Below are 12302 nucleotides of genomic sequence, written 5' to 3'. Positions count from 1 at the left end.
CCTATCTTGTACTGGTGATAAGAACAGAAAAGCCTCAGTTGGTGAATAACTGAGATTTTGCTAGATTTTCTGATTCTATGACAAGAGGTGGGGCTTGATATATTTGCTCAGAGTTCAGAAATTCTTGATTTGTCCTTCTGTAGGGAGTTATAGGTAATGCTGCGTTCCAATAGCAGTAACATCACTGGGATTTGTGATGTTTGGGAGAAGGTGGAAGTGGATCTCTGCTTAGAAAATTCTTTCTTCCTTTGGAGTGGCCTACATTGGATTGTTGTGCCAGGCTTTTTGAGTTCAGAGTACAAATTCTGTGCAATCATTTACATGTTAAACCTTCATAAAGCCCAAAGATGCTGGTTACAAATTCATATGTTCACTTTCTCATCTCTATATGAAAATATTCAATGGAAGCATAAATACTCAGGAATGATATAAACTTATCCTATTCTTCCATGAGTTTGATCTCTTCTGCTGCATCTCTATATTTTGAGAATTTTTTATTCCTTGCCTCTTGGAGTTTGTGAGAATTGAATATAGTGATATCTATTTAAAATGTTTAAAAGAAAAAGAAAAAATATTCTATGGACACACTGACGGAATTGTTGGAGGAATGGACAGGCTGGCTTTTACAGACAATTTTCTACAGCAAACAAATCTTGATTGTCATACAGTGATATAGCACAATCATGAAAGGATAGAGTATTATCAGAGAATATATATTTTTTAACCCTTACCTTCCATCTTGGAATCAATGCTGTGTATTGGTTCCAAGGCATAAGAGTGGTAAGGACTAGGCAATGGGGGTCAAGTGACTTGCCCAGGGTCACACAGCTGGGAAGTGTCTGAGCTCAGATTTGAACCCAGTACCTCTAGCCTCTAGGCCTGGCTCTCAATCCACTGAGCCACCCAGCTGCCCCCTCATAGAATATTGTTTGATGAATCATAAGAACAAAGGTTAAAGATTGATGGGATCTATAAGGTTATCTCTTTAACTTCCTAATTTTATAGATAGAGGAATATGAAGCTCAAGGAGGTTATGATCTACACTTCCATATACATAGCAGAACAGAAAAGAATACTGCATATGAAACTGCAGATATCTACTAAGTATAGATTACTTTTCTTTGAAAATAAAAAAAATATATAATACATTTAGCATAGAAACTCTCAAGTCTGTCCTACTTATCCTATGGTGGTAGTAGTAGTCTCTTGGTAACTGAGGATGACAATTGTCTTTGTGTGTTTTCATCTATGGTGTATAGATGAGTGTGCACAAAGACACTTGTGCGTGAAGGAGATTTAAGTGGAAAAGTCGATGCACAGAGACAGTCCCACTCTCTCGGCATTATAGAGCCAGGATTCAAACCCAGGTTCTCTTGATACAGGATCCAGTGCATTTTTCAAACTTTGTACAATGCTGCTGACATAGATCACTTTGTCAAATGATCTTCTATTTATCCAATGAGGCATAAGACCAGAAAACATGAAAGTTGTTATGAAAATCTTATGTTCTCCTTCAGCCAAAAACAGATTGACTAATAATAATTTTTTCTCTTAAATATAGCATTGATAATCTTTGAAAAGACAGCCAGGTAATGCAGTGGATAGAATGCTGGGGTCAGAAGGACTCTGAACTCAGATAATTATTAGTTGTGTGACTCTGGGCAAGGTCACTGCACCCTGTTTGCCTCAGTTTCCTCATCTGTAAAATGAGCTGGAGAAGAAAATGGCAAACTATTATCTTGACCAAGAAAACCCTAAATGGGGTCATGAAGAGTTAAATGTGACTGAAAACAACTGAACAATCTTTCAAAAGGAATTAGTTCAAAGGCACTAAAAAGAATTGACATTCTGGAACTGATTCTCAACAAGCAAGGAAGAACTGGCTGCTGGAGCAGGCATTCAGGGAATCTTGATGGGGAAATGACCACTTCAAAATCTGTGGTAGAGAAGGAAAGAAAAGACAAGTATGGTCTGACATGTAGAAAGTTTACTTTAAAGGGATCAAAGAAAGAACAGTATAGGTATAGAAAGAATAGTTTTCTTCTATAAAATATTATGGGAGAAATAAGTCAAGGAGGAATGAAATAATCTAAAAAATGCATTTATGAAGCTAGTTCTGATAAAGAATAAAATAGGAAAAATAAAAAGAATAAAAAGGGAAGCAGTAAAAAAAAAGATTGACACTCATCAAGCCATTTTGATTTTAAAAAGAAAAATATAGCAAAAAATTTTTACCAAAGAACTGGATGCCACAAAGAACTGGAAACAAAGAGGATGTCCATCATTTAGAGAATGGCTAAACCAATTATGGAATATGAATATAATAAAATATTATTACAAGATGTGAAATGGTGAAAGTGACAGTTTCAGAGAAATATGGGAACATTTGCATAAACTGATTCAAAATGAAATGGACAGAAGGAAGAGAACAAGAAAATTAAAGACAAACAACATTGAAAGACTTGATAAATCTAAATAATACTGACCAACCACTATTCTAGAGGACTTATGATGACATATGCCAGCTACCTTCTGACAGGAGGGTATGGACTCAGGGTGCAGAATGAGAGGTATCTTTTTATACATGGCTGATGTAGAAATTTGTTTTAGTTGACTATGCATTTTTGTTAAAAGACACTAACTTTATTTTATTTTCCTAGCAGGGGCAAGGGTGTGAGGGAGAGAAAGAAAATAGAGGGGGGAAAAGAAAAGAAAAAGAAAGAGGGTCATTGAAGTGTCTCTTAAATGCATAGAAAAGAAGAGAAAAGCCAAAAAGAAATACAAATAGATATAAAAGTTATATGTTGAAGTTATTTTATTTTAAAAGAAAAGCAAGCTATACTTAATATGTAGGTATCTACAGTTTCATATAAAATATTCTCTTTTATGCACATGAAAATGCAGTTTTTAGTATTAAGTTCAGAATTTTTAAAAATTAGAACTTAGAAGATGGAATCAAGGTCAGATAATGGAAGATTATGGCTATCCTGTAAGAATAGAGTGAGGATTGTTATAATTAAGCCTAAGTCAGCAATGCTGAGGATAACCAAAAGGTAGATTTTATTTTTTCTTTCATTTTATTGGGTTAAAAAAGGATTTAGGAAGATAATACTGCTGCATCAGATGGATAGAATCATGATAACTGAGAGAAGACAAAACTACTCTATCTTTTATCTGGTAAGGAAAACAGACTTTAGACTGGATAGGACAGAGCAAAGAAGGATAATAAAAGAATGGAAGCCTAAGATAAGCAGGTAGGAAAAGAGTAGCATCTAGCTGTCCTTGGTGACTTCAAGTTTCTAGGGCCAGACAAACTATATCCCAGAGTACTGAAAATATTGGCAAATATAATTACTGAGCTACAGTCAATATTTGGAGAAGGGGGGAAACGCTCTAGTGAGACTGGCTAACAGCAAATATTTTATTGATTTACAAAAAAGGGAAGATGGCAGAGCTTGCTAACTGTTGACTAATGACCATTGTTTCAATTCCTGGAAAAATCCTAGACTATACTAAAGGGATGGTAACTAACATCTAGAAAAGGAAACAGTGATCTCCAAGAGCCATCATGACTTCAGGAAGAGTAGGTAGTACAAGATGGGTCTTTTAAAAAACAACAACAACAATAATAGTACTAGCCTGATAGATCAAGGGAATGAAGTTGACCATGTGAACTTCAGAAGGTCAGATTTTGGATTTCCTATTCATGCTGAGAAATAACCCTGGAATATCACTAGCTGATAGCAGTTTTTTCATTGGGCATTGTAAAGAATAAACTAGTCACACTGATGAAAGTTAGCTTCAAGACCGAGTAGTCCTCTAGAGATTATGCCATAACATACCTAAGGAAACAATGAGAATTGCACAAAAGGAGAAAAGGGCTTCTAGCAAGCAGAAGCAATGAATGCACCTCCTTGCCACCCTAGCTTTCTAAATGAGCCCATTTCCTTCTGAACTTTGGAGGAAACTCTCATTTGGACACAGTTGGTGCAGTGGAGAGGGTGCTTGGAGTCAGGGAGACTTGAATTCAAATCTAGCCTCATCTACTTACTTAGATGTGTGAGTCACACAATCTATTTGCCTCAGTTTCCTCCACTATAAAATAGGGATAATAATAGCACTTTCTTTCCAAGAATATTGTGAGGCTCAGAGGAGATATGTATTTTAAAAAAAGGGGGATGCTTTGTACAATATCTGGCATATTTTAGATACTATATAAATGCTTATTCCTTTTTCCCCCTTCCCACTTTTGGGGAAATGTTTTATTCCAACTATTCTTACTATAGACCTTTATATAATACCTATTTCTAAAGACTAAATCTGGCTGGTTAATTGATATCAACTGATAATCAATGAGGGAAATATATTGATGGAAGGTCCAAGCCTAAAGAGTCACTCCCAGAAGTTGAAGGGGAGAAGTTATGGCCTCACTCAACTCTGGAAAACCAATGTACTAGTCTAAGTGTGGGTTCTCAGAGAAGAATAGCTAATATATTAGATGACAGAGATTAAACCCCAAAAGATTTCAACAGGCTAGAACACTAGACTAAATCTGATTTTATAAAATAAACTTAAACAGAAATATACTTTTTATCTTTTAAACCTTTACCTTTCATCTTAGAAACAAAATTATGTACTGGTTCCAAGGCAGAAGAGTGGTAAGGGCTAGGCAATGGTAGTTAAGTGACTTGCCCAGGGTCACACAGCTAGGAAGTGTCTGAGACCTCATTTGAACCCAATATCTTCTTTCTCTAGGTCTGGCTCTTTGTCCACTGAACCACTTAGCTGCCCCAATATCCTTCAGGTTTTTAAAATCAACTTAACAAGTTTAAGCTGAGAATTTTATGATTTAGTATTAATTGAAGAAATATGGAGAATTTAGTGTACTATAAGATCCACATGAGTCAATAGTGTGAAAGGATACCCAAAAAGCTAGTGAAATCTTAGGCTACATTAGGGGACACAAAATAGCCAGGACAGGGAAGGTTATAATCCCATTGAACTCTGCCCTAGCCAAACCACACCAGAGTATTAATAATACTCGACTATCAATCATAAATCCAAATACCTGCCACAAAGCAGGATGGGCTGCTTTTAGGATGGTAGGCTCTTCTCGCTAAAGGAAATCAAGTAAAGGCTGGGTTTTCCCCTTTGCCGATGTGATTGAACAGATGTTTTTCCTACTGTCAGTTTGACTGGCTGACCTTGAGGCGTCTTCCATCTCTGACACTTTCTGATTTTATGAAAAAATTAAAACATGGGGAAAATGAACCTTAATTCCTATTTGCTCACTATCATTTCTTAGTTCATTAAACAATGATTTAAAAAATTAAAAGTGACCTAATTCATGCAAGGGGATCAGTCAGTGCTGTGGAGGATAGAGGTGACTAATTTGCTGTATAGTATACATGGGAACAAAGAATGAAACAAAAAAAAGTCCTGTAAGACCTCGGTTTTGGAGTGGGGTGAACACCACCATGTCTGGTTGGAAGGATCTGAGAAAGTTTCCAGAAAGAGGTGGCAGGTAGCATTTACTGTGCCTTGAATAATCAGTAAATTTTTGGCTCCTCTCAACAATCTGGATAGACTTCTGATGGGGAATGCTATCTACCTCCATAGAGAGAACTGCTGGATTTGAAAGGAAGTGGATCAAAGCATACTATCTTTCATCTCTGTGTGTTTATGGTTTTATTTAGGAGTTTTGCTTTTATATGCTCATGCTCTTACAACAATCAATATGGAAGTGTGTTTTGCATGATGACAAATAAAATTAAAAAAAAAAAGAAAAGAAAAATCACTAAGTTGTGAAGTGAAAGCGTGCTGTTTTGCCTTGCTCCCTGGGAGAGCCCAAACTTCACAGAAAGTCCTTTATTAGAGTACAGAGAGCACTAGAATTAATGGAAGAAACCTAAAGAGGAGACCTAGTTCTATCGTCTGCTATCTCTGGGAATTTGGGTGGGAGAGAGGTGAAAGTACATGATTTATGGAGTAAGATGATCCTAATTCAGATTTTTGCTTCTGCTAATATGTAATCTCTGCAGTCTTGAGCAATTTACTTCTCAGTTTACTCTTCTTTAAAGAGAGAAAGTGGGACTCAGATAACCTTCAAGGTCTTTTGTTTCATTACTTATTTATTTAATTAATTAACTGATTTAGAATATTTTTCCATGGTTACTGACAAGCAGTTCCACTGGGTTATACAGGTATCATTGTTCAAAACCTATTTCCATGTTACTCATATTTGCAATAGTGTGATCAAGTCAAAATCCCTAATCAAACCACATGATCGATCATATGTTTTTTTCTGCCTTTCTCTTCCCACAGTTCTTTCTCTGGGTGTGGATAGTGCTCTTTCTAATAAGTCCCTCAGGATTGTCCTGGATCATTGCATTGCTACCAATAAAGAAGTTCAAGGCCCTTTGAGAGAAAATCTTTGTCCTTTTTATTTTGTTGGATAAAATTTATCAATTATGTATTAAATGTTTTTGCTGCTGCTGTAAAGCCATAGGGAGGATATATTCTCTGTGTTGAATGATTTCCTTCCAGCACATCAGCCACCCTGTCCAAAATGAAGGTGGGAAAGGAGATGCTACTTCAACAATCTAACCCTCCTTCCTTCTTCTCCCACCTTAAATTCTGCCTTTTGAAGATTTTTTGATGCACTGTTGAACATACTACTTGGTGACTTATCTACAGGACATCTTGGGACAATATAAACTCACTTTGTTGAAGCCTCTTTTTTTCCATCTTGTGGTTTTTTTTTTAATGGATTTGGAGGACTTTTTAAAGTAGCCATCAAAACTCCACAACTACCTAAATTCCAAGAACTGGAATTGATTGTTAAATTGAAGATGCTGTTTGTAGAAATGTTTGACATAAAGAACCCAGTCATCATTTCAGGAAATCGTTGTGTGACTAAAACTAAAAAGAAAAAGCAAAAATAATGCTCTTCACAGCTTCAACATCTCCTGTTTTTGATGCTCAGCTCCCCTTCATTTATCTCTCTCCCTCCACCCCTACCTTCCTTCTCTCCTACTCTTATCTCCTTTTTGCTGTCCTGTGAAGTGGTTTGGTATGAGAAACTGCCAGGGCCCACTCCTTCCCCCACATGTGAGTTTTTAAGTTTTATTTCTATAACAAAATGCTTTATGCTGGTTTTCCCCAAAAAGGCATCTTTTTTTGAGGCTATGATCCCAAGTTGTTTAAACTTTCTGAATCTGTTTCTTCATCTATAAAATAGGCAGAATAAGCACTACCAACATCACAGGGTCATTGTAAAGAAATCGTTTTGGATATATTAAAAGTGCTATAGAAATGGGAGCTATTAACTTAATTAAAAGATGGCAATTTCTTGCATATTAGTCTTGACCAAAAGAGGTATTTCTGTGATGGAGCTTTTTCAGCTGACTGTACTTAATATAATAGAAATAGCTAGCATTTATTGAACACTTTAACATTGCAAAATGCTTTGCATATATTAACTAATTTGATTACATTAACCACCTGTAGATTGTTTTCTTTTTTAAACTAAATTTTTTTTAAATTAAAAAATATTTACCTTCTAATACCTTATTAATTCTACTGTAGATTGCTTTCTTTTATTTTAAAAAATCTTTACCTTCTGATACATTAGCATTAACTCAACCAACTGTAGATTGATTTCTTCTTTATTTTTAAAATCAACTTCAGATACTTCAGTATCAATTCAATCAACTGCATATTGCTTTTTTAAAAAATCTTTTCCTTCTGATACTTTAATATCAATTCTAATAGAGAAGAATAGGCAGTTGGGATTAAGTGACTTGTCCAAGATCACACAGCTAGGAAGTTTCTGAGGTTAGATTTTGACCATTGTCCTCCTGAATCCAGGTCTTGTGCTCTATTCACTGTGCTACATAGCTGCTTTTGTAGATTGCTTTCAAGGGACAGTTAAAACATTAATTATATTGACTGAGGGCACTCTAGGCTCCCACATTGTTTGTGTGCTTTCCCAGAGCAGATCAATCTAAATAACAAACAATTTTTCATTAGCTGCAACATTGATGCGAGCCTCTGGTATATTGGAGAGAGTGCTGAACCTGGCTTACATCACAGGATATGAACTGAATCCTGACCTTGACACTTTGAGTGGCTTTGGACAAATCACTTGATCATGTTGGTCCTCAAGTCTCCTTTGCTTGGATTAGATGCTCTCCAAGGTCGCTTTCAAACCTAACAAGTTTCAAATGATCAGGAGCCCTCAAGGAGGAGACTTTTTAAAAACTATTCAGGTCCTTGATTTCTTCATAGGTAAAATAAGTATAATACTTCCATCTTAGGGATTTTGTGAAAAAACTGCTTTGCAAACTTTAAAGCACTAGAGAAGATTGTGTGTGTATGTGTGTGTGTGTCTCTGTGTTATTATCATTATATTGTTTTATGGCAGTTTTTCAATGTCCTGAATTACATATATTTTTAAAAAAGCTAGATTTTCTTTTGTTGCTTAAGCTGATTTTGGTGTCTTTTCAGTTGACTTAACATCCTTTGTGACCCGCTTTGAATGGGACATGGCCAAGTATCCTGCCAAGCAGCCTCTTGTGGTCGTAGTGGACACACTAGAAAAGGTAAGGGAGTTACCAGTGCATCTGAGAGAGAGTCTCAGGGGAAAGGGGAAATAAATTTCGTAAATTGATTTAACTTCTGAATTGGATTCTCTCCACTCCCTCCTCCCCCTTACATAGCTTCCACGTTTTACATTTTGATGTAGTGATAAATTGGTATAGTGACATGAGGAGTGAGAGGGCAGGATGGACCATTGCTGATTTAGAGGCAGGAAGACTCATCTTTTGAGTTCATTTACTAGCTCTGTGACCCTAGAAAAGTCACCTAACCCTATTTGCCTCAGTTTCCTCATCAGTAAAATGAAGAAAGAAATAGCAAACTGTATCAGTATCCATGTCAAGAAAACCCCCACAAAGGCTAATGAAGAGTTGGACATGGCTAAAAAATGATGAACAACATAGTAATAAAGGCACTACACAGGGAGACAGGAGAGCTATGTTTCATCTAATTCCTTTACCTTTGAAAAAGTGACCTGGAACAAGTCATTGTACTTCTGGATCTCTGTCTTCTTCATCTATAAAATGAAATCAGTCTCATTCTGTTTTCTGTGTTAACACTCCTTTTGCCTTAAAATCTTTAGATTCTGCAGTTTATGCTTCTCAATTTACAGAGGGGTTTGAGCTTTCCCCAACTCAAGCCCTCATTACTTGCCCTGGCTGTCATGTTGTTCTTAAAGCAAAGCTTCTTGGAACCAGGACAGGCAGAAGTACTAAGTACCCTCTGGTGGGTACTATAAGGATGATACTAGAAAATAAGTATTGTTTTATTAGTTTAGTGATAAGAAGTAGAGTGGCCGGCTTGAGAGAGAATTGGAGTTTGAAGCAGAGCTGAGTGTGTCAATTTCAAATGTTGATAGTTATAGCTGTTTTTCTATGTCAATTACTCTCTCTGGCAGTTGGCAGAGACACACTTTCAGAGACTCTCTCTCAGGACTAGAGGAGATAACATCTTTGCCTCACTCTCTTTCTGAGGGAAATATCTGAAGGACCTCAGTGTTTTCCTTTACCAACTTGGGAAACACTATCTTTTGCAGTTTTCGTAAATTGATTTAACTCTGAGAAGACCAAAGAAAAATTTGGTCTTTGGTTTGGACTCTGAGTCTGGTAAGGCTCAGAGTCATAATTTGATTCTTGTTGAGACTCAACCAGCTAGCCTTTGTTTTATAATTTGAAGGCAAAGTTAAGAATTATAAGGATAATAGTGGTAGTTTTTATTTAGAACACTATAAATTTGGGTTAATCAGATCAGGAAGGATTAATGTAGCCTGTGAAACACAGGAGAAGCAGAACCAGGGAGTTTATTTGGATGGATTCAGAATCCCTTAGAATTAGAAATCCTTGTTATCCTTATATATTTCAATAAATATTTTATTTTTATAATAAGAGTCTCTTTAGTGTCCTTGTACTTCCCCTGAAGGGAAGTTCACATTTGAGCTTCACTTCACTTTTTCACTGAAGATACTTTTGATTACATCTATCAAAAGTATCTGAACAGTTTTGAACCTGTATTGGAGAGTTTTGCCATCTATTTTTATGTAGCTCGTCATTATTATTTCTTACAGTACAAATCTCATTCTCAAGCTGAACAGCTGGGCCAGGTTTGATACCAGGATGTCTTCTAAGTATCAACCTCCAAGAGTTTGAGAAGGAAGCAGAATGTGACATTAGGAGGTTCAGGTTGGGGCAGTCAGTATGGAATCAGGAAGCTAAATACTCTTGAGTTTCAATGAGTTGACTGCCTTCCCAATTCTTCAGTGTTTTATGGTCACAGTGGGTGTGTTCCCCAACCTGTACTGCTCTGTGGTCCCATGGGCTCAGATGTTCTGGGCCACCCTGTTCTCTCCCGTTAGGCTGTGGGCTCCCCACCTACCTCACCAGTCTTGAAGCCTAACCTGCACTTGTCAAAACAGGTTTTTGAGGAAGCAGGATGGAGTTATGATAACAATTCACATTTCTATAGCTTTTAAACATTTACATGACTATATTGAAATACTTCAAGGATCTGTGATTTCCTTAATGGGGGGTTGCCCCTGCCCCCATGCTAATTACATAGCCCCCCACCCTACCTAATAGATGTTCTTTTAGAGTTTCCATGGTGAAACAATTCATTTTTCTGAGATCCAATAATGTATTTCTCTGATCTTAGCTAGGAATTCTTTGTTCAACACACTTTGTAGTCTTGTCATTACCTGGTTAATCGTAGAAGCCTTACTAGCTTAGTAGACCATGGCTAACCTTAGACTTTACTGGCAAATCTTTTGAGAACCCATGTTCACATTCATACCATACTGTGAATGACCCCTGAACCTCCAGCCTGGGTAGGACAGGTTGACCCAGCTCCCTTCCCCCCCCCCCCCCCCCCAAAAAAAAATTCCTGAATGTATTATTACATTTTATTGACGAGGACATTTAAACTGAGAGAAGTAATTTGCCCACTGCCTCACAGCTAAGAAGTGTCAATCTGTCCGTCGGGGTTCCTGGGTCTTGGGACTGAATTCAATCATTGACTCCATCCCATCAACATTTGTTAATGAATGTATATGAGTCCTAGGAGGTATTGTGTAGTGACTATTACTTATGGTAGAGCTTTTGGGTGAATGGGTGTGAAATAAATCATATGTAACATGTGAGGGGGCAAGACTCATTGGCCAATAGATCCATTTCTCTCCACTCATGTCTTCTGAGTCTGATCGAGCAGTTTTGTCTGTGGTTTTGGCTAAACTTAAGAAATAACTTCTGAATGAGAATAATTGTGAAATCTGTCCAAAGAGGAGTGAGAGTACACATGCCATATCATCGAGAATTGGGGAACATTCTGTCCAAGGGACACGGGTTGACTGGCATCTTTTCCATCTCTTTGAAGTGCTCACTGGGCAAACCAGTGGAGAGGATTGTAATGTGCTGTTACAAGTCATTTATTGAAATGCTATATTTGACTACCTAAGTGAGGCAGGGACAAGTTGTTAAGGCCATTTTATGGTTTCCATAAGACAAGCTGGAAGAGAACACGGATTCAACTTTTCTTCTTTTTTCTTATGAACTGCACAAATATGAACATTTTAATATACAAAGAAGAGAAGAAAATTATATAGGAAAACTGTAAACTCTATTATACATGCTTTTCAAAAAAGTGTATATTCATTTCAGCAATGTAACAAGATAGTCCTACTCATCTGTTTCTCTTGAACTTTTTTCTGAGGAGGCAGTTATGTGGTTCAATGGATTGAGAGCCAGGCCCAGAGATGGGGGGGTCCTGGGTCCAAATCTGGCCTGGACAGTTCCTAACTAACTGTGACCCTGGGAAAGTCACTTAATCTCCAGTGCCTAGCCCTTCCTGGAAACAATACACATAATTGATCCTAAAATGAACTTTCTTATGTGTAACTTTAAATAAAAAGTTTAGTTGCCACTTTTCATTTTTTAAGTTTTGTTTGATTATTCTTATTGCCTACCACCTCTCCTTCATAATTCCTCTCCCTCCACTCCTCCTATCCTTTGTAACAGACAATCACAGGCAATCAAAATAAACCCCTGCATTGGTTGTGTCTTAACCTATGTTTCATCTCATTCTATACCTCTGGCCATCACTTCTGTCCCATGATTTATCTTGCGCCTCCTAGAGCTTTGACTGATATTTGCATTGATAACAATTCTTAAATATTTCAAAATCATTTTCCTTTACACTACTGTAGTGGTTGTTCA

The 12302-nt window shown here is 37.0% G+C and overlaps 1 protein-coding gene across 2 annotated transcripts in view; it reads left to right on the top strand.

The window, feature by feature from the left end:
- The window catches only part of ATP6V1C2 (ATPase H+ transporting V1 subunit C2), a 63259-nt gene that overhangs the window by 29167 nt on the left and 21790 nt on the right, over window positions 1-12302 (top strand). For both annotated transcript variants that reach the window (XM_007476135.2, XM_016427655.2), the window contains exon 5: window positions 8509-8603. In XM_007476135.2, the coding sequence (XP_007476197.1) occupies window positions 8509-8603 (95 nt within the window). The remainder of the gene's footprint in view (window positions 1-8508; window positions 8604-12302) is intronic.

The sequence above is a fragment of the Monodelphis domestica genome, chromosome 1 (genome assembly GCF_027887165.1).
Source record: "Monodelphis domestica isolate mMonDom1 chromosome 1, mMonDom1.pri, whole genome shotgun sequence".
Classification (NCBI taxonomy): Eukaryota; Metazoa; Chordata; class Mammalia; order Didelphimorphia; family Didelphidae; genus Monodelphis; species Monodelphis domestica.
This window is presented reverse-complemented; position numbering and strand designations above follow the sequence as displayed.